The 24,178-nt window shown below is 38.9% G+C and overlaps 1 protein-coding gene across 3 annotated transcripts in view; it reads right to left on the bottom strand.

The window, feature by feature from the left end:
* LOC122551630 (sodium-driven chloride bicarbonate exchanger-like) overlaps positions 1–24,178 on the bottom strand; it is a 270,998-nt gene that overhangs the window by 107,921 nt on the left and 138,899 nt on the right. For all 3 annotated transcript variants that reach the window (XM_043693863.1, XM_043693862.1, XM_043693861.1), the window contains one exon: positions 7,942–8,029. In XM_043693863.1, coding sequence (XP_043549798.1) covers positions 7,942–8,029 — 88 coding nt within the window. The remainder of the gene's footprint in view (positions 1–7,941; positions 8,030–24,178) is intronic.

Below are 24,178 nucleotides of genomic sequence, written 5' to 3'. Positions count from 1 at the left end.
CCACTCCACCCTCCCCCCTGACCTATCACCTTCATCCCTTCCCCCACTCACCTATTGTATTCTATGCTACTTTCTTCCTACCCCCACCCTCCTCTGACTTATCTCTCCACCCTTCAGGCTCTCTGCTTTTAGTCCTGATGAAGAGCTTTTGCCCGAAACATCGATTTTACTGCTCCTCGAATGCTGCCTGAACTGCTGTGCTTTTCCAGCACCACTCTAATCTCGACTCTGCTTGAGTCCACTATCAAGGAAGAAATAGCAGGGCATCTCAATAGAAATTGTTCCATTGGGCAGACATAGCATGGGTTCATGAAGGGCAGGTCATGCTTAACAAATTCTTTGGAATTCTATGAAGACATTACAGCAAGGTGGACAACAGGGACCCAGTGGATGTAATGTACCGAGATTTCCAACAGACCCTCGTCTATGTGCTGCACACAAGGCTGCTGCATAAGATAAGGATGCATGGCGTTATGAGTAAAGTATGAGCAGGGATAAAAGATTGGTTGACTAACAGGAAGCAAAGTGTGGGGATAAATGAATGCTAATCTAGTTGGCAATCAGTAACAAGTAGTGCGCCTCAGGGATTGGTGTTGGGACCACAATTAATCACAATTTATATAAATGATTTGGACCATGTATAGGGTCAAAGTTTGTAGATGATACTGAGATGAGTGGCACAGCCAAGTTGCAGAGGACTGTGAAACTTTGCAGAGGAAGATAGATACATTGAGTGAGTGGGCGAAGGGTAGGCAGATGGAATACAATGTTAATAAATGTGAAGTCATACATTTTGGTCGGAGCAACAGTAAAAATGCTTATTATTTGAATGGTATAATGTTGCAGCATGCTGCTATGTAGATGGACCTGGGTGTCCTTGTGCGTGAATCACAGGTTTGCCAGTATAAGAGGTAATTAGGAAGGCAAATGGAATTTTGTCCTTCATTGCTAAAGGGATGGAGTTTAAAAGCAGAGGTATTATGTTGCAGCTGTGCAAGGTGCTGGTGAGGCCACGCCTGAATTACTGTGTGCAGTTTTGGTTTCCTTACTTGAGAAAAGTTGTACTGGCACTGGAGGGGGTGCAGAGGATGTTCACTAGGTTGATTCCGGAGTTGATGAGGTTGGCTTATGAGAAGAGAATGAGTAGCCTGGGATTATATTTTTTGGAATTCAGAAGGATGAGGGAGGATCTTATAGAAACATATAAAATTATGAAGGGAATAGATAAGATAGAAGTAGAAAGTGATTAAACAGGTGGATGAAGCTAAAGCGGCTAATGTGGTATATATGAGTTTCAGTAAGGCATTTGATAAGGTTCCCTATGGTAGGCTAATGCACAAAATACAGAGGCGGGGGATTGAGGGTGATTTAGTGGTTTGGATCAGAAATTGGCCAGCTGTAAGAAGACAGATTGGTGGTTGATGGAATATGTTCATCCTGGAGTTCAGTTACTAGTGGTGTACCGCAAGGATCTCTTAGGGCAACTGCTGTTTGTCATTTTTATAAGTGACCTGGATGAGGGTGTAGAAGGATGGATTAGTAAATTTGCGGATGACACTAAGGTAGGTGGAGTTGTGGATAGTGCTGAAGGATGTTGCAGGTTACAGAGGGATATAGATAAGCTGCAGAGTCGGGCTGAGGGGAGGCAAATGGAGTTTATTGTGAAAAAATGTGAGATGATTAACTTTGGAAGGAGCAACAGGAATAAAGAGTCCTGGTAAGATTCTGGGTAGTGTAGATGAGCAGAGAGATCTCGGTGTCCATGTACGTATATCCCTGAAAGTTGCCACCCACGTTGATAGGGTTGTTAAAAAGGCATACGGTGTAGCAGCTTTTATTGGTAGATGTATTGAGCGTCGGAACCATGAACCTTGATTCATGCACAAGGACCCCCAGGTCCCTCTACATAGCAGCATGCTGCAACATTATGCCATTTTGCAGCTGTACAAAACTCTGGTGTGGCTGCACTTGGAGTATTCTATACAGTTCTGGTCACCACATTATAGGAAGGGTTCAGAGGCGATTTACGAGGATGTTGCCTGGTATGGAGGGAAGGTCTTTTGAGGAAAGGCTAAGGGACTTGAAGCTGTTTTCGTTAGAGAGAAGAAGATTGAGAGGTGACTTAATTGAGACATATAAGATAATTAGAGGGTTAGGTAGGGTGGACAATGAGAGTCTTTTTTCCAGATGGTGTTCGCTCAAATGAGGGGACATAGCATTAAAATGAAGGGTGATAGGTATAGGACAGATGTCAGAGGTAGTTTCTTTACTCAGAGAGTAGTAGGGATATGGAATGCCCTGCCTGCAACAGTAGTAGACTCGCCAACTTTAAAGGCATTTAAATGGTCCATTGGATAAACATATGGATGAAAATAGAATAGTGTAGAATAGATGGGCTTCAGTTTGGTTCCACAAATCAGCGCAACATCGAAGGCCAAAGGGCCTGTACTGCATTGTAATGTTCTATGTTCTAGAGAGGATGTTTCCACTGGCAGATGAAGCTCAGACAAGAGGGCATAGCCTTAAGATTAGAGAGAGCAGATTTAGGACTGAATTGAGAAGGAACTTCTTCAGCCAGAGGGTTGTTAATCTATGGAATTCTGTGCCCAGTGAAGTAGTTGGCACTACTTCAGTAAACATTTTTAAAGCTAAGGTAGATTTTTTTTAACAGTAAAGGATTTAAGGGATATGGTGAGAGCACAGTTAAGTGGATCTGAGTCCATGAAAATGATCTTGTTGAATGGCAGAGCAGGCCCGAAGGGCCAGATGGCTTACTCCTTCTCCTAGTTCTGATGTTCTTATGAAACGAAACATTAACTCCGATTTCTCCCCACAGATGCTGCTGGAAATGCTGAGCTTTTCCAGCAATTTCTATTTTTGTCTCTACATTCAAAGGTACTAAGGGAAATGAGAATAGAACTTGCAACGGCACAGGTCATCACTTTCCCTTCTGGCAGGAAAATACTCTAAGCAATGGACTACCTTCAAAGAAAAAAAGTGTTTCAGATATAGTCAAGGTATATTCCCTCAAAAGGGAATCTTGAGTAAACACATCAAACGGTCCCTGGATGACAAAGAAGGTAGAAATCAAGATGAAGATGAAAAGGTGAGCTTATGACAGATGCGTCAGTTACAAAATGCCACTGAGAACCGGGGTTCAGAGAGAAAGTGAAAAACTGTATTCAAAAAACAAAGAACAATTATGTGAGAAGACTGGCAGGTAGCACAAAGTGTAATCTTCTGTAGATATATAAATGATGAAAGAGTGGTAAAAGGATTAAGGTCAACTAGGGACCCAAAAGGGAATTTACACATGGAAGCAGCAGTTTGGATGAGCAATTAAATGAAGACTTTGCATTCATCTTTACCAGGGGCATAGGACAGGCCAAAGCGGAGAGAAGGAAATTTTCTCATTAGTTGGATTCAAAATTGATGAAGAAGAACTCTTGGATAGACTGTTAGTACTTAATGTTCAAAAAGCAATGAGACTAGATAAGATGCATACAAGGATACTGAAGAAAATGAGTGGAAATTACAGGGGCACTGGCCATGATCATCCTGAGACTCAGGATAGGTACAAGACGAGTAGAGAATTGCAAATATCATGCCCTTGCTCAAAAAAGGGTGTAAGAATAAGCCGAGTAATTACAGACCAGTCAGTTTAACCTCAGAAAGCTTCGAGAAACAATTACTCAGTATAGAATTAGCTGTCACTTGGAAAAAATGTGCTGATTAGGGAAAGCCAGCATTGATTTCTAAAGGGGAAATGAATGTTTAACTAACTTTCTGGAGTTTTTTGAAGAGAAAACAGAGAACTTCAACAAGGGTAATACTGTTAATGTGGCAGCATTCAATACAGTGCCACACAAGACTTGCGAGAAAAGTTATAGCCCATAGAATGAAAGGGACAGTGGCAATCTGGATGCAAAATTCACAGCATTATAGTAAACAGAAAGTAAATGGTCAATGGATACTTTGCAAGCCAAAGGAAGGTTTGTAGTTTGTAGGAGATCCCCAGGGTTAGTATTTAGACCCTTGCCTTTCCTAATACATATTAATAATTTAGATTTTGGTAAACAGGTGAAGATTTCAAAATTTGCATTTGATATGAAATTGGGAAGCAGTGTAAACTATGAGGACAGCATAGAATTTCAAAAGGACACCGGCAAGTTTGTCGAGTGATTGGATAGATGGCAGATAAAGTTTAATGTAGAGAGGTGTGTAATAATGCATTGTGTAGTAATGTAGAAAATGTGGGCAGACAATATAAAAAAGAGGTACAACTCTAAAGAGGGTGCAGAAGCAGAGAGTACTGGTTATGTATGAGCACAGATCATTGAAGATAGCAGGTAGTCTTTTAGAAATATAAATACACCATATCTACCAGCTTCCCTTATCAACTCTACTTGTTAAATCTTCAAAGAACTCTAGCAAATTTGTTAAACATTAATTCCTGATACAAATCATTTTGACTGAGTTAGACTTTTCTATATGTCATATTAGAAAACCGTAACGTATTCATCCAATATCCAAAAGGAAATCCTGGATTCAGGGCAATCTGAGACAAATTTGTGAATAACTTCTTTTTGCAATCACATATATTTGATAAAGGGTGTCCCTGTGAAAAAGTTAAAAATTGACCTTGCTAGCTTAAAGCAAATGTTAGAAAGAAAAGAGATTTCCAAAATAAGGTCTGTTGACACAAGGTGCCAGTTGTCACATTATTTCACCAAAAGAGGTACTTAACTCAATAAATTGTTAGAGATCCTTCAATAAAGACCCCAGTGGTATGACACATTACAACAATGTGAAAAATTATTTTTTGTTTGGGTTGCTTTGAGATTGAATGCATTAAGGTTTTCTTTTCTCTTTAATGAAAGAAAAGGGAATGTAGAAAATAAATTGAATTATATCAAATATGAAAAAAAATTGTTACTTAGTTGTTTATAAAGTGGGTGCATTTTAATTTATTTAAAAATGTGGATTTTGCTGTTCAGGCCAACATATATACCCTAGTGAAGGCCTGTTTGAACCCCTGCTGCAGTCCACATGTTGTAGGCATACCAACAATGTTGTTATGAAGGGAGTTCCAGAAGTGTGATCCAAAGACACTGAAGGAATGGCAATGTATTTCCAACTCAGGATGGTGAGTGGCTTGAGCAGGAACTTGCAGGTAGTAGTGCCACGCAGCTCCTGCCTTTGTCCTTCTAGTTTGGAACCATTGTGGGTCTGGAAGGTGCCATCGAAAAGAACCTTGATTAATTTCTGCAGTGTATCCTGTAAGTGGTACACACTGCTGCAACTGAGTGTTGATTGCACGGAAGTAAATATGAAAAAAAAAATTGATTTAATTTTCATTAGTTTTATTCAAGGATTGTTTAATGTCTTCAGAAGTGTTATTTAAGGAGAAGAGGGGACTCTATTAAACCAGCAATATAGTATGATACTAGTTTAAGAAAGGAGTTGCAAGGCCAAGTATTTTATGTCTAGAAGAAAGTGAGGACTGCACATTCTGGAGAACAGAATCAAAAAATGTGGTGCCGGAAAAGCATAACAGGTCAGACAACATCCAAGGAGCAGGAGAATTGATGTTTCATGCATTAGCCCTTCATCAGGAATTTTCCAGCACCATACTTTTCAACCCATGTATTTTATGAACTCCATCCACAAAGAAAGGTGTCTTAGTTCCTCTTTCAGAAACAAGCCTGAATCCAAGTTGACAACAAGGACAGATATAGGGTAGTTAAGGAAAGCCAGTGTTGAATTCTTAAGGAAAATCCAGATTTAACTCACTTGCTGGGATTCTTTTGAAGATGTAAAAGAGAGGGTTGTTGGAGCAATGTGGCTGATGTGGTGTCCATGCACTTCCATGATTTCAGTGCTACACAACAAATGTTTGAGCAAAGTTACAGCTCAGAGCATTAAAGACCCAAAAGCAGCGTAGGTACAAAAGTTGGCTGAATGACAGGAAAAAGAGAAGAATGGATACTGGATTTATTGCTTGCTGTTGAAAGATTGGCAATGGAATTTCCCAGTTGTTAGTATTGGGACCTTGCTTTCCTGATAAATATTAATCATCTAAAATTTAGTATACATTACACAACTTAAAAATGTGTGGCTATTGTAAAACTTGTAAGTATTATAAACTGCAAGGGAAGCATCAGTAAGTTGGTGGAGTGTGCAAACATGTGGCAGATGAAGGTCAATACTAATAGGGAGTGCGAAATCTTCCATGTTCAAGGAAAAGCAACAGCCCAATATTTTCTAATATAAACAAGCCAAAAGAAATGTGGATAGTGGAAATAAGAGACAAAAATGGAAATTACTGGAAAAGCACAGCAGGTCTGGCAGCATCTGCGGAGGGCAATAGGAGTTAGTGTCTTACTTAGAAGAAGGGTCACTGTATGAGAAATGTTAACTCTTATCCAGCAATTCCTGTTCTTATTTTCTAAAATAAACCCAGCAAAATTGTGGATTCTGAAAAACAAGTGCCTTGTTCGGTTCAAGCGCATGCCATGGGAATGACAGCCCCAGAGAAGCAACATCACCCCAAGATTTAGTAGACAACAACTCATATATATGTCATTTAGAGACATGATCACTTTAGAAATTATGGATGAAATGAATGTAGAGACAGATAAAATTGGGATTGTCTACAATGAACAGTTTTTGTTCATGTGTGATTTTGTTTATTGACTCGCCCATATATATTGTGTGGCATACATTTGCAAATTATAAAATATATAAATCATTTTTATGAAAACAGGGACATTTAGATGAAATAATTTGCAAGTATTATATATACTGTCACTTGCCATCATTGTGTGAATTTTGTTGCAAGTACTTTCAGTTTAGAAAGAGAAGCCAAGAAAGTCTATGCATAGATCAGTGAGGGTAGGAGCAAGGGTGGGAGTGAGAGAAAACGTGACAAAAGTTCCTGATGCTGGTAATTGATACTGGGAACTTTAAAGGTGAGAATGGAGAATGGAAATAGAAGCATGTGGGAAGAGAGATTTAAGGATTAAGGCAAGGGTGTGAGAAGCGAGGGTGGAAGTGAAGGGACAAAGAAGCGACAGAAGACGTCTGGTGGCGTACTAACCCGAACAGCATCGGGTGAAGCATCAAAAGAATCTCATGTGCATATGTAGAATGTGCAGACTGCAGAACAGAAAGCTTGAAACATCAAACAGAAATATTGCCCCTACTGTATGAATGACACAGAAGTGAAAGGACATTGACTGAGTCAACATTAAGTCAGCATTTACTTACCATTCCCTGAAAACCACAAATCACCTTACAAGTCAACAATCTAACAGAATAAAACCATTAGTTATCACAGGTTTGGCATTATTGCCATAAAATCTAAACATTCACCATGCATAAATCTTCAAAGATACTTGCAATCAGTGATCCAATAATTTATTTATTTATAGTTCTATAATAATGCATAATCCTGAAACAGTAAGTGGTGATGTCAAATGAAATTATTGCATTCAGTTTTTTAAATAAGAAAGAAAACATGGATTGAGAAAGGACAAATTACACTACAAATGTCTGAAGATCAATTGCTTGGTTCAATTCCAAACATGGCTACAGTGTCAGCATCTATATAAATCATTCTATTCTCACCAGTCATACCCTTAAAATACTTTTAAAAAACAGAACCAAGTACCAAAGTAACACAGTTCTTTTTCTTGGTAGCAACGATACACACAAAATGTGACGATCTGCGCATCATAATGGAACTTCAACATCTGTTCTCTGAAGCTCTTGAACAATTTATTATTGTCCAGTCCTCAAATGTAATTTAAACTGCCTGCTAGTGTAGCATTCTCCATGTTGATTACAATAGATTAGCAAGTTTGCAATTAATGAATAATCAAAGTGTAGCACAGATATTGCAGATCATGTTAAATTAAATACTTGGGAATTAGCACTTGCCTCATCAGTCATCAGGGTTGCAATCGACCTGCCAATTTCATGATATTGTGGACCTTTACCAAGAGGCCCCAAGAGAATAAACAAAAATCTGTAGAGAGAAAAATGCAGTAATATAAGTAAATTATGGGAAATAATTTCAAAGAAAATTCTGGCTGGCATTAATTTTCAATTGAAGCAGTTAGTTCCACAAGAATACCTTAGTTAAGGCAATGCTTCATATATTACCCAACTTGTTGATCATTTACCTTACCCTAGAATTGCTTGTGAACTGTGGTCTCATCCAAATATTAATGGAATGGTTCATAGATAAATGGATGTGTATGAATTCCAATGCTGTATTTGAATGATGCTGAATGGTGTGAGGTGAAAATTATGCTAACATTCAACATGAGCTCATAATTATAATGCATGATGTGTATCTACATTACAAACAAAAAGCTGACTGCTTAGCAATGTTCATTTCTCAATACAGGTACAAGAAAAATAAAATTATTGTGTATATTTGGTAGAGTTAGTGTCCAAACTATGGAGAGAGCTGGCATAATCACCATGAATTACCACAATAACACCATTAGATACTTTCCACCTTGCGATGTTATCACATCATGTTACAGAAAATTGTTTCGAAATTGCAGAACACACTTTGGTCAAAAGATCTATGCCAGCATTGATACTCACATGTGCATCCTCCCTCTTAATTTATTTAACTGCAAAAGTATATTCTTCTATCTCTTTCTAACTCAAGTACTAATGGGGTTTCTCCTTAAACTTATTTATACAATTTGCCTCAACCATTCCAGATGGTAGCAAGTTCATATTTGCACTGTTATCTGAGAAGTATCTCTTTATTCTCTTTTGAATATATCTGTAACTATTTTATATCCATTGTACCTAATTTTGGACTCACCACAAGTAGAAATAGTTTCTCCATGCTTTGTCTATCAAAAGTCTTCATAATTTTAAAGATCTCTGTAAGTCACCCCCTTTCCACAGAAAATTGTTCTAGCTAGTTCAGTCTTTCCCAATGGGTATACCTCTGATTTCTGCTATCATTCATGCAAATCAAGTTTGCACTACTTCTTTGCTTCTATATATTTTGCAATGTAGAAGCTAGAACAGTTGGCAGTATTCAAAGTGTAAATCAAGGTTCTTTTCAAATTCAATGTAATGATAGTAAAAAAAGTTTTATTTTGTTTGCAAAATTCAGAATAAGTCATTTTTGAAACATCTGCAAATAAAACTGGCTGTTCAAGTTAACACACAAGCGTATTCAATTAAATATACAATGCTTATGTGACTCCATTTTTTTGGTATTATCAGACAATAATTTTCACAGACTGTTACAAATCAGTCCGACAAGTAATACTTCTGCTCTCCCAAATGTAAAGCAGGAATAATTTAAAACAATGTCAAGAATATTACTTTCTTCATTCACATATGTTCTCATTTCTTCAAATTTGTGAATTTCATTTTGTTGTCTTGCTTGTCTTTTAGATTACAATTCCTTATTCCTTCATCTTGATGGTTAACACAATTACAGATCGACTGAGTCTTGAAATTCACTAAGGGGTCAGTTTTCTGATCTGTTTGTGTTAAATAGCTGTTTTTGATGGAAGTCTAAGTAAATCCCTCACTCCCAATCTGTCGTTATGGAGCGCACAGGTTGGAATATCAATGGAATAGTATTGGATCATAACTTTGGCCTGAGGTTTCATATCACAGCATCTTACTGGGAGTGCAAAACTTAATTTTGTATGCTGCATATGTAGCCTGTAGGGATCTGACAGCTTCTATCAAAGATATTTGGTTTATATCCCAGTGATTACGTAAAACAAATTAAATTAAATATGCTGAACAATTATGTTCTACTTATGCAAGTACTTAATTATTAAAAGTATTGCATGTATAATTCAGATCTCTATGTACTGACCTGGATTTTGCTCTTTTTTTTAAATTTGTATGTGAAGTATGTCAAGTCCAGCATTTGTTGTACATCTCTAATTAACACTGACAATGTTAGGGTGAGCAAGTGGTAGGAGAGTGCTTGCTGTTCACCTCACTGAAAGCTACTAACAAATATTGTCAGGGGAGGATTCTTCAAATCCAGCATCTTTTCTGGTGATGTGACCTCTACAGAGGATTTGTGGTATTTGTGAACAGAGAGGCACAGAACTCTTGAAAAGGGCACAGTGCCAGGCAGTTCTGAGAGAGGATCCCTCAACCTGAAACGTTAACTCTGATTTCTCTCCACAGATGCTGCCAGACCAGCTGAGCTTTTCCAGCAATTTCTATTTTTGGCACCAAAAGAAAAGGAAGCTTGATTATGGAAAATCTCTGCTGACAACTTTGGGAAAATTTTGTAGGAAGCTACAAAGTGACAGAATCTTGACAAGGTTAGACTATTTATGGAGGCACAGGCAGAGCTTTTGTTGGGAAATCCAGAAGCATGCTTTATTTTTGGTGAACAGGCCTGGAAACCAGCCAGAATAACTGGTATGATTTCCTTTGGCTTACCAGAGAGTTACCAAAGTGATGAGCTTGGGTGACCAAAAGGCTTTACTCCCTCCAGCCATTGAATTTCCTCAGTCTTGGAAATCCCAACCACGCCAGGGCAAATCCACAAAGCAAGTTAGGGTAGAGGTTGCCAGCCCTATTAAAATATTTAAATTATCAATTCATTTCCTGAGAAAGGGTAGATCATCTCTCTGTCTTTCTTCCACTTCAATTAAATCCACAAGAGCCAAAAAGAAAGTAAAGGAGGGTGATGAGGAGGTAGCTTGCCATGTCATCACAGGGTGAATATTGTAGATAATAGCAGCCTACTGCCTTGTGCCTTTTTCTCAACCCAGTGCTCACCATCATCCAGCTATCTCGCATGATGGGCACTGCCGATGGTCTAACCATGGACCACTTGCTGCTCAACCCACACCTGATCAGTCACAGGAACCTTCCCTTCTGAGTTTTTACCTCAACGCTCAAGAACAAACAACCCACGTGGCAACAGGAAGAAGCAACAGCAGAGCAGTGATGAGAAAACCTATCAATTTATGTGATATTTGCAGCAGATGCTGTCATTGATTTACCCTTGAGGCTCGTAATAAAGTTGGGATCAGCATGAGGTGATTCACCAGACACAAGTGGACTGCAAGCAGCCAGAAATAAAGAATGATTCATTCACCAGCTCATCAAAGTGCAAGGTGAAAGACAAGTACTGCTGCAGAGAACTCAGCTGAGAACTCAATGTGGCAGCAGGCGAGCACTGAATAGTCTGGCACACCAATTTCTCCATTGGCTGGCCTACCAGACAGTTTCCTGTCAAAGTCAAGGTAAATGGGATAGGCAGCTTCCAATATGGCAAAACATAAGGCATGAAGCTTTCCCTCTCCACAGCCTCCACTCCAGCTCCCTGCCTTCTTCCAGACTCTAAAGGCACTATAACAGCTGCCATTATATGAACATGTCACCTACTTATCTGACCACCCTGTGAAAATGTGGTCACATTCTTTACTATATATACAAAATCTTCAGCAAAAGCTTTCCTGAATACTTTGACTTTCCAAAATAAAAGAATCTGAAAATTTCATTTACCTATAATTTGTGTGCCTGACCCTGCAAAATGCTATCTGTTACAAATTAGAAATAGGGTTATAGTGCCTTAGAGTCTGTAAGAAGGCAGGGAGCTGGAGTGGAGGCTGTGGAGAGGGAAAGCTTCATGCCTTATGTTTTTCCATATTGGAACACTGTGGTGAGTAACTCACCTCTTGACTCCCCAAAGCCTGTTCACAAGGCGCAAGCCAGTCACATGATGGAATACTCTCCAATTGCCTGGATGGGTGCAGCTTCAACAATGCTCAAGAAGCTCGACACCATCCAGGACAAAGCAGCCTGCTTGATTGGCACCACATCCATAATAACCACACTCTCCACCTCTGATATTCAGTAGCAGCCGGGTTTACTATCAACAATATGCACTGCAGCAATTCACCAAAGATCCTTAGACAGCAACTGCCAAACCTACAACCACTTCCATCTAGAAGATCAACGGCAACAGATACATGGGAATACCACCACCTAAAAGCTCCCCTCCAAGCCACTCAACATGCTGACTTGGAAATATATCGCTCTTCCTTTACTGTCAATGGGTCAAAACCCAGGAATTCTCTCTCTAAGGACATTGTGCATCTACCTACAGCATTTGAACTGCAGTAGTTCAAGAAGACAACTCACCACCACCTTCTCAATGGCAACTAAGGATGAACAATAAATGCTGGCCAGCCAGCAATGCCATGTCCCGCTGATGAATAAAAAAAATTCTAATTTGTAGGCACTGGTAACAAGTGAATTAAATCTCTGTGTAACACTGAATTAATGCATCGACCCCTATTTTCAAATAAACAGAATTGAAAATGTACATTTCAATGTCTTAACAACTGTTCTGGCATATTTTATGTCTCAGATACATACTTATATCCAATTTACACACTTTTTGTTATTTTAATATTATTTAGGTATTTTAATATTATTCTAGAAATGCTTTAGTCACAAACATGCTGGACTGGTGAGTTTTCAGTTTATATAGGAAGTTAACTGGGCAATGGCTTATTAAGACTGTTTATTTAAGCTGAAATTACTTCACGTTTCCTTTCCATGGCAACTATGCTAGAGAGATCGTTATTCTTAGATTGGATCACTTACTTTATTCAAACAGCCACGATCATATCAAATTATGAAAAGACAACAATGTGACATGGCTGTGTTAAACCTTTCCTTTACCCTCACTTAATAAGGATGCTCGCTGAAGTCCAGGTTCATTAGTGTGCAGGAATAAATTAAATGTTGCTGTGGTGAGACAACACAGTGGTTTAACAGCCTGAAAGGAAATAAGAGTAGCTGCACTGAAAAGTCATTATGAATAGCTTGTTAGCATATCTTGCAAACAGTCTCGGATATTAATAATTAAAAGTGGAATGAATGAAACCATTGAGAGTTTGTTTGGTGCCAGAGATGCTATTGGGAAGATAGATCACCTTTGAAAGGAACAGCTTGAGTTGTGATAAGGAAAAGACAAGGTAAGAGTGATTAAAATGGCCAATATGTACGGGCAAAGGTTCACAAGGTAATGTCAGACAAATTACATTAAAGGCAGAGTTTTCAAACCAAAGTTTAGACAATGACCTCAATACTTGTTAGTAAAGTAAATTTTAATAATTTTAATCAGATATCCCCACCTGAAAAAAGTATAAATTAAGTGATCTTGGGAAAGTTCAGCTAGTTGAGCATGGAAAAGAACATATAAGGAAGATTTCGGTCAAACACTCCTGACGTTCAATAAGTGGAGAGGACTTGAGCATTGGAAACAGAATTGAAAAAAGAATGAAAACATTATTGTGCATGGTGGTTGTCAAAACCGATCTGGACCATTACTCACACTTATTACCACCATATGTTTTTGATGTATAACTGGCCAAGTTACATCCTGTCTGAAATGCTTAGTTAAGGCCAATACTCCACTATGTTGGCTCTATTGAAATTTTCATTGACTGACTGGTTTGATAAATTTTAGAGTAATAAATTTCAAGTTCATCTCAAAGTTTCATTGAAAATACCTTTCAAATATTTATTAATAATTGATGTTGCAAGGCCTATCTTTCTTCTTCATGCTACTTCTTTTCATTTCTGAACAATACGGTCATTGGCAAGACCTGTATTGTTCAATATTAATATCCTAGTATCACATCAGCTAGTTGGGCTATATGACACCAGGAGAAGTATAGTTTGTATGTGCAGGTACATGGAGAGACACAGCTGAGTGCACCAATATCAGTAATGGAATCCATATCGGTCACAAGTAGCTACTGTTGGTTCTGAGAAAGCAAGTCAGCCAAGAGCAGCATAAATATGTCACTTCATGCCTTATCAAAAGGATGCTCAGGTACTTGATCTGTTAACAAAAGTCCAAGATTCTTCTTATAGAATTCCACACAAGTTTGGATTTCTAATGACAACAAAATTGAATCCAAAACCCCATAGTTTTGCTAAGGCATTTCGTAAGGTTCCACAGGAAGGCCATTGCACAAAATGGGGAGTTTCGGGATTGACGGTGATTAAGCTGCTTGGATCAGACATTGGCTAGCTGAAAGAAGACAGAGGGTGATGGTTGATGGGAAATGTTCAGAAATGAAAAGAAGCAGCATGAAGAAGAAAGATAGGCCTTGCAGCATCAATTATTAATAAATATTTGAAAGGTATTTTGAACGAAACTTTGAGATGAACTTGAAATTTTGGAGCCCAGTTACCGGTGATGTGTTGCAAGGATCCGTTTTGGGTCCACTGCTGTTTGTCATTTTTATAAATGACCTGGATGAGGGCGTAGAAAGATGGGTTAGTAAATTTGCAGATGACACTAAGACAGGCAGAGTTGTGAATAGTGCCGAAGGATGTTATGGGTTACAGAGAGACATAGATAAAATGCAGAGTTGGGCTGGGAAGTGGCAAATAGAATTTAATGCAGAAAAGTGTGAGGTAGTTCACTTCAGAAGAAGTAACAGGAATGCAGAGTACTGGGCTAATGGTAAAATTGTTGGTAGTGTAGATGAACAAAGAGAGATCTCAGTGTGCAGGTGCATAAATCCCAGAAAGTTGCCATCCAGGTTGATAGGATTGTTCAGAAGGCATATGGTGTGTTGGCACTTATTGGTAGGGGGATTGAGTTTTGGAGCTACGAGGTGATGCTTCAGCTGTACAAGACACTGGTAAGGCTGCACTTGGAGTATTGCATACAGTTCTGGTCAACATAGGAAGGATGTAGAATCTTTGGAAAGAGTTCAGAGGCAATTTACTAGAATGTTGCCTGATATGGAAGGAAGGTCTTACGAGAAAAGGCTGCAGGAACTAAGGCTGTTTTCATTGGAGAGAAGAAGGCTGAGAGGTGACTTAATCAAGACATGTAAGATAATCAGAAGGTTAAATAGGGTGGACAGTGAGAGCCTTCGTCCTCGGATGGTGAAGGCTAACATGAGGGGACATAGCTTTAAATTGAGGGGTAATAGGTTTAGGACAGATATCAGGGGTAGTTTCTTTACTCAGAGAGTAAAGTAGGGGCGAGAAACAGCCTGCTTGCAACAGTAGTAGACTTGCCAATGTTAAGGGCATTCAAATAGGCATTGGACATACATATGGATAATAATGGAACGGTGCAGATTAGATAAGCATCAGATTAGTTTCACAAGTCAGCACAACATTGAGGGCCGAAGGGCCTGTAACGTGCTGTATCATTCTATGTTCTATTAGCATTTGGGCAAGAAAAAGTATAATTAACAAGCAATCTGGGACTAGGACTAAACCATTTAATCCCTTGAATCAGTGAGATCCTAGCATATCTGTGACCAAATTTCATAGAAAGCCTTTACCTGTATGCCATGGCACCTTTCGATTTAAAAAAATTGTCAACCTATATTAAAATTTACAATTAATTTAGCTTCAATTGCCATTTGAAAAAGGGAGTTTCATTTTTTTTTTTAACCACCACGTGTGTCAAAGTTTTACCTAAATTAGTTATTTGAACACCTGGTACTAAATACATCTACTACTGCTATTTAATTATTTCTATTTATCCATTCACATCTGTCTCTGAATCACTGTCTTTAACATTTATAATAATCCACATCCTTTTTACCTTTCATCTGTCTCTGCTCTTCCATCATGGAGAAAATCTGATCTGATATCAATCCTTTCTGTCTTACAGGCTCCACAATTCCTGTCGTGACTTTGCAAAATTCAGGAGGCCAAGTTTTATGACTTGCCAGAGCTCTTCTGGTGTTCTGTCATCAAATGCTATCTATAAATAATCTTTTTTTTTATTCTTAAGCTCATGTAAATTCAGTCACAGCATTAAAACCTGTTTTGTCCTCTTTCCTACTCTAGCCTTCAGAACTGTCACCAGTAAATGATGATCTACATTCCGCTCCATGAACATACAACAGATGAATAGAAATTAGGGGTAAGCCACTCAATCTTTTGGGCCTGCTCCACCATTCAATAAGATCATGAATGATCTGCTTCTCACCTGAACTCTATATTGCTGCATATCCCAGATAATATTTCATCCCTTTGGTAATCAAGAATCTACCTACCTCTGCCTTAAAAATATTCAAAAGCACTGTTTCCCTAACATTTGTGAAAGACAGTTCCAAAGCCTCAGAAGAAAAGTTACTCCTCAACTCAGTATTAAAGCCTTTAGTTTGAAACAGTGAGCCTGGTTCTCAATTTTCCCTCAAGAGAAAATGTCCTCTCTACATGCACCATGTCAAGATTCCTCAGAATATTATATGTTTCAATCAAGTTGCCTCTGATCTTCTAAACTCCTGCCTAGACTGGTTTATCGAAGCTCTGCTCATAAGACAACCCACTCATTCCAGGTATAGTACTTCCTTAAATAAGAAGACCAATACTGTACATGGCACTCCAGATGTGGCTTCACTGAACAAGTACCTCCATGCTTTTGTATTCAATTCCCCATGCAATAAATTATAACATTTTATGATATTTCTGCAGACCTCACTTTTGTGTTTCGGGTATTAAGACATCCAGATCTCTTTGCATCTCAGATCTTTGGAATCGCTCACCATCTACACAATATGCTTATTTACTTTTCTTGCCAAATCCAACAATTCTACATTTTCCCACATTATACTCCATTTACAAGCTCTTTGCCCAATGATTTAAACTATTTATATCCTTTTGTAGCATCCTTATGCTCTCCTCACAATTTATTCCCTGCCTACCTTGGTGCCGTCGGTAATTTTAGCAACTAAAGTTTCAGTCTCTTCTTTCAAGTCATTCAAACTAAATGTAAAAGGTTGAGGTCCCAACATTGAAACCTCTAATATCAAAAAAGCTTTTGGGGATGAGAATGCGAACAGAGGAGGGGAATGTTTTGAAAAAGTGAATGTTCATCATGCAGCACCTGGACAAAGTACACAATGAACACAAAAGGTGGCATGGTTAGACATATTAAAATATGCACTGGCCCATCTTTGGGAAAGCAGTGAGGGCATTGTAGAATATAACAGATAGATCAATGTAGCACTCAAAATAGATGGGTAGGGTATAAATTCAAGCTGGAAAGCTTCCAAATTGTCCATGAAAAGTCCATCACAGGGTAGACCAGTCAAGGAAAGAAACATGGGTGAACCTGTGAGGAGATGCTCCTGCAATCACAGACTACATTTCTCCAACGTAGGTTGATCTAGCATGCCCAATCACAAGTTCTCTCTCTCCTACGCTTGCTGCTTCTCAAGGGTCAGAATCTGTGGTTGGGAAGGCAGCAGTGATGGGGGGGAGGGGGCAGAGTTGGAATGTCAGATAGGGCAAGCTGGAGGACTTACTTTGATGGTCCCTTCAAGTATGTTGCATAAGGAGCTCAAACTGAAAGCTAACCAAAGTCATTCATCACCTTGGAAGACCTAACTGAACAAAATTTTAATAGTGTCAAGCAGTTCAAGAAAAGCAAGCTTTTCCAGTACTAAGTGAACTTCTGATTATTGGTGGTATTTTTGCAAAAGGTCAACTGGCTGCTCGAAAACAAAGCAGATATTGTGTGTGCTGGGGGAGAGGGTCTGATTACAATGGACATGTGGCTGCATGAAGCTTAAAGAATAATATTAATTTGATATTTCACCTGAGAAATTGCTAGGAATTCTCTCAAATCTCTGTTAGATTTTCACTTGGAAATTCCTAAGCTAATTCTTCAATAATTAAATGTGAATCATTAAATATCAAGCTGTGTTAGTTCAGATTCTTTCTTAGTCTCATTTTGAACAAGTGGGAGAGATTTTTTAAAAATCATAAATTAACAAAAACATGTTATTTATACATTCCAAGTATACAATTGTTGATATTTGTTCTATTCCACACAGTTGGGATTCGATAAAAAAATCCTCAAATAAATTATTCTAAATTCAGAAGGTAATGTGACTATGTGACTGCTTCATCTAATAAAGAGTTGGCTAGAATGAAAAAGAAAATAGCTCTGGAAATGAAAAGGTAGCCCTCAAGAATGTCTCACAGAAAGTGCTAAAATGAAAAAAAAAATTGAACTCTGGTCTATAATGTAGCTATTCCTGAAAAAGCGGATGGATGAAAACCAAGACATCTGATCATTGTACAAATAAGATGTTTATAAAGTGATTATATTTTAGGACCGCCTTTATAATTTAGAGTAAAATCAAAAAATGAAGGGGGTTATGTGACCTATTTTGCATTCTGCCCAACAAAAAACTTGGGTGCATGCTTCTTAAAAGCAAACGTCGGTTCCACATTGTTTTATTGGGGTGGGAACAAGATGCTAACACCTGTAGATGATAACAATAGCATCCGTTTTGACAGATGCAGACATTGTTAGTCCCCAAGTCTCAATAGGATTGCCAGATTTAATAAATGGCTGCATTTTAAACTGTCCAGTTAATTCTAAGGTAAAATAGATTTGGGGGGGGCTGAGGGACTAGAGGATAAAAGGCAGATGTTATTCATGGTGCCATAGAGATGACTTTTGAAAAGGAAAGTTTCTATAACAAGCTACTGTAGCTGCAGATTTACCTAAAATATCAATAAACTACATTGGCTTGGTCAGACTACAAGAATCTGAAAGTGAGATAGCATAAAGAGATAAAGCTATCAAGCACCTATAGTGTACTATGCAGAACGATAATGGGAATTCTCTTTTAAATTTAATGAGGATTTGAACAAGAAGATTCATCTGGCTTTGACTTGAAAAAGAATTTCCAGGTTGACCCTCACTGTGAAAGTCAGTTCTGGGTTTAAGCTGACCTAGCTACTAAAGTAAAGGAAGCAAACCCTTGTAATTGAAAACTCACTTTGTACTAGTTCCAGGAGACTGAAGTGCCCACAAAAGGAATATAGCGAAATAACATCTTAGAAGATAATTTTAAGTTATTGTAGAAGTTAATAGAAAACAATTCTGTAGATATGGGCATAAATGTATGACTGAGCTTATGCTTAGCCAATGTTGCTTTTGTTTATTTATTGAAAATGTTTAAAGGCTAACAATCAAGCCATGTGATCCTTCCAGTCAGGCACTGGATGTTCAAAGTTGGTGATCAGCTGCCATCTTGAACTGCTGCTGTCCATGTGCTGTAGGGAGTTTCCAGATGTTGACTCAGTGACAATGGCAGTATGGCATTATATTTCTGAGTCAAATTGGTAAGTGGCTTGGATGATATAATGGAGCTCCCATGCACCTGCTGATATTATCCTTCTAGACGGTTGTATGTTTGAAAGGTGCTATCTGAGAGCCCATCAAGAGAGTACGTTGCAAATGGTACACAACAATGCTCCTGAGTGTCACTGGTGAAGAGAGTGATTGTTCATGGAAATAGTGCCAATCAAGCTGATTGGTTTGTCCTGATCATATCATGCTCCTTGAGTGTTGTTGGACCTGTATTTATTGACATAGTGAGGAGTATTCCATCATTCTCCTGACTTGTGCCTTGTGGATGGTCAATAGATTTTTGGGGGTGGAGGGGATTGGCGGGGGCAGGGGGTGCAGTTATCAAGCAATGATGTACTGTCTGCAGGATTACTAGCCTCTGACCTGTTCTTGTAGCCACGATATTTATATGGTTAGTGCGTTCAGTTTCTGGTTGACTGAACTGTTCATTGTGGGTTATTTACTGATGGTAGTACTATTTATTATCAAGAGGCAATTGTCAGTTTCTCTTTGTTGGAGAACAAGTGTGGCAAAAATCTTACTTATCACTTGTCAGCTTAAATCAGATATTGCCAATGTCTTGCTGCATTTGCACATGGACTGCGTCAGTATCCAAGGAGTCGCAGATACTGATAAAGGTTGTGCAAACATTCGCCAAAGATTTTACACAGAAGGTGGTTTGTATGTGGAATGAAATTCCTGAGGGAGTGGTGGATGTGGTACAATTACAATGTTTAAAAGACATTTGGATTGGTACATGAATAGGAAATATTTGGAGCGATATGGATCAGGAGCAGGCAGGTGGGACTCATTTAGTTTGGGGATTATGTTCAGCATGAACTGTTTGGACTGAAGTGTCTGTTTCCATGTTGTATGACTGTATGATTCTATGACTTCTGATCTTGTGCTGGAGGAAAGATCATTAATGAAGCAGCCGAAGATTATTGGGTAACTACCTTGAAGAACTCCTGCAGAAATGTACGAGAGCTGAGATGACTGACCTCCATGAATCACAAACATCTTCGTCTATGCTAGGTATGACTGCAAGAATCAGAAACCTTTCCCCCAATTCCCATATACTCCAGTTTAACTCTTTGTTATTGAAACCACACTCAGTCAAGGGTAGTCATTCTCACCTCATGTCGGAATTCAGCTTTTGGCCAAATTTTCACCAAGGCTATAATAACATCAGCAGCTGTGTTTCCCTGACAGAATCCAAACTAAGCATCAATGAGAAGGTTATTTTGAAGTAGGTGTAATTTGACAGCAATGTCGATGATACCTTTTATTACTTTCTTAATGACTGATTGTAGACTGATAGATGGTATTTGGCCAGGTAGGACTTGTTCTGCTTTTTATGTGCAGGAAAAGCCTTGGTACTTTTCTACATTGTCAGGTAGATGCCAATGTTGTAGCTATTTTGGAACTCATTGGTGAGGAGCACATGTCTTCAGTATTATTGTCTATCCATAATAATACACTACAATAATTTTCAAACAACAAATGTTAGGCTAACTGTGTGTTTTTTTAAACTCTGTGGATTTCCTCTCTGGTCTTTCTTCAATTTTGGAGTGATATGTGCAGTTTGGAGATTAGATTCCCTACAGTATGGAAACAGGCCCTTCGGCCCAACAAGTCCATACCGAACCCTCCAAAGAGTAACCCACCCACACCCATTCCCCTACCCTTTATTTCCCCCTGACTAATGCACCTAAACCTATGGGCAATTTAACATGGCCAATTCACCTGACCTGCACATCTTTGGACTGTGGGAGGAAACTGAAGCACCTGAGGAAACCCACGTAGACACAGGGAGAATGTGCAAACTCCACACAGTTACCTGAAGCAGGAATTGAACCCAGGTCCCTGGCACTGTAAGGCAGCAGTGCTAACCACTGAGCCACCGTGTGCAGTTTTCTAACCTAAAGAAACAGAATCCAAATTGAGAGAACTTTCATAGACTATTACAAATGTACCATTTATAAAATTCTTGGCTACTTTCTTCAAAACTCACAAATGGAAGCCATCTAGTTCCCTGAATTTCTATTCTTTGCTGTTGGTTATCTCCTTGATTACTGTCACTTTTCTTAGGTTAATTTGAATGAGTCGCTATCCCTGATATTATATTAATTTACATGGAAATTCTGACATAATCTCTTCCTCTACTGTACACAAAGCAATCACTCAACATATCTGGCATTTCTTTATTTTTGTTAACAATACTAATGGTATCTGGTTTCAATGCACTTTTTCCTAATGCAGTTACAAAAAAAGTTCTGTATTGATTTTGAGATCCTTTGCAAGTTTCTTTGCATATTTCCTTTGTATAGCTGTTTTGAGGATTTTACAGTTCTTTGAATCTTTCACAGTCTTCATATTTTCTCTTCTACTTTATTTTTTCACTTAGATAATTTTTCTCCCAGTTTTTTTCTGACAAGTACAATTTTCATCACTTGGGGGATAAACCAATTTTGTATCAATTAAATTATTTTTTGTTCTCTTCTGTCATTTTACAAATATAGGGTGAAATGATTCTGTCTCATTTTATTGAAGGGAGCCTCTCTTAAATTTAGAATCTTGTGGAATATTATCGCCTCTCCTGAGTCTAATTTAATTGTGGAGGGCACTTAATCAGGCAGGAGTGTGGTATATGGGGCCACCCTGCGACCATCCCAATTAAATCTGTGATTGAAAAGCCCACGACTGACCATTATGCCCATTATGCCAGCAAGACACCTGTAAGGTGGCATTTGATGCTAGTCTGCTTATTGCCTGAATGGCACAAACTACAGGTAGCCTTTAGAAAAAGAGGCATCATAGAGGTCTCACCACCTGTCCAGCCACCAGCCAAGACACCTGGCACCTTTATAGCATTCTACCCACAGAAGTCATTTCACGTTTCTCACTTTCAAACACGACACTGAACTCAATTATTTTGGTGGCAAAGTAGTTAGCACTACTGCCTCACAGCACCAGTATCCTGGCTCAATTCCAGCCTCGGGCCCCTGTGTGGAATTCTCACCATGTCTGTGTGACTTTGGTCTGCTTTCCTCCCACAATCCAACGATGTGCAGGTAAGGTGAATATGCAAGTTAGATGGGTTTAGATGTGATAAAGGGCTATAGGGATGGAGTGGGGTGCAATGCTATTCACAGTATCAATATAAACATGATGGGCCAAATGGGCTCTTTCTACACTGTAGGGATTGTATGTTATCAATTAGATAACAGTTCATACTGAACTAGGCTACTAAATAAATGTGGTATATAACCCATTAAATCTAATGTTGCCTCCCCTGTTGGTCCTATTGTTGCAGAAAACTATCCAAGACACACTAGAAAAAACGTATTATCTTTCTGCCATATGCTAGTCTGCTTATACAAATCTCAATGAATGGTGAAGCCTCCAACTCTGCTTTTATTAAATGCCTGCATGATCTCTGTATTGATTCTCCTGTCTGGGGTGAGGTTGTAGGAGGACATGGTGTGGTGAAAATAACTCCCAATAAAGTCTTAACACTTTTCTCTGTTTCTGAATTGTATGTATAAAGAGTCCACCTCCACTTGATTCCTCTTTTATTTTAATTCATTCACATGTGCATTGCTGGTTAGTTTTATTTCCCATCTTAATTGCCTTGAGAAGGTAATGGGGAGGTGCCTTCCTGAACTACTGTAGTCATTGGATTGTAGAAAGTTCCAGGATTTTGAACAAGTGACAGTTTAGGGACAGTGATGTAGCTCCAAGTCTGAATGGTCAGTGGCTTGGTGGAGAACTTGTAGGTAGTAGTTTTCACAGCTATCTACAACCTGGCCCTTCTTGGTGATAAAGGTTGCTGGCTTGAAGAGCGTGGCCAAAGAAGCCTTGATGAGCTACTGCAGTACGTCTGGTAGATGGAATGCATTGTTTCCAATGTGTGTCAGAGATGATGGGAAGGAGTGTTGATGGTGGTGGTTGGGGTACCAATCAAGCAGGCTGCTTCATCCTGGATGGTATCAAGATTACTGAGTGTGCAAGGTTTGTGAAGGTTTGTAGCTCAGGTTGAGGTTTAGGGTGTAGGTTTGCTCGCTGAGCTGTAGGTTTGATATCCAGACGTTTCATTACCTGGCTAGGTAACATCATTAGTGGTGACCTCCAAGTGAAGCGAAGCTGTTATCTCCTGCTTTCTATTTATATCTTTCTCCTGGATGGAGTTCCTGGGGTTTGTGGTGATGTCATTTCCTATTTGTTTTTTGAGTGGTTGATAGATGGCATCTAGATCTATGTGTTTGTTTATGGTGTTGTGGTTACTCACAGACACCAACACCTACCAACAGGTGGCGCTAGACCCGACCCCACAACTTGGAAACAAAATTACATATCTCCTGAGAAAATTACACAATTCCGGACAATTAAACAAGACAGAATTCCAGAAAATGAAATCCGACAGGACCAACACCCCACGATTCTACGGACTACCAAAAATCCATAAACCAGGAGCCCACCTCAGACCCATAGACTCACTACCCGGAACACCAACTTACAGACTGGCCAAAGAACTACATGCAAGACTGAAATACCTAGTAGAAGAGTCACACCACTCCACCCAGGAATTCCTAAAAATCATCAAAAACACCAAAATAGAGAAAGAGAAACAATGATCTCATTCGACATAACAGCACTGTTCACCTCCATCAACATCAACCTGGCAAAGGAGACACTTACCACACTTTTAGAAGAGACCATCACACACACACCAACCACCAACAATCACATTACCAACGAAAACATCATGAAGCTTGTGGACCTGTGCCTCACCACCCACTTTACTTTCAACAACATAGTCTACAAACAAACCAACGGCACACCCATAGGATCTCCGCTATCAGGATTCATAGCAGAAGCAGTAATGCAAAGACTAGAACAAACAGCCCTACCAACCATCAAACCAAAAATCTGGGTCCACTATGTAGATGACACATTTGTCATCACAAAACAAAACAAGATAGAAGAGACATTTAACATCATCAACAA

The sequence above is a fragment of the Chiloscyllium plagiosum genome, chromosome 7, assembly GCF_004010195.1.
Source record: "Chiloscyllium plagiosum isolate BGI_BamShark_2017 chromosome 7, ASM401019v2, whole genome shotgun sequence".
Taxonomy (NCBI): domain Eukaryota; kingdom Metazoa; phylum Chordata; class Chondrichthyes; order Orectolobiformes; family Hemiscylliidae; genus Chiloscyllium; species Chiloscyllium plagiosum.
Note: the sequence above shows the minus strand (reverse complement) of the source record. Positions and strands in the feature narration are given on the sequence as shown.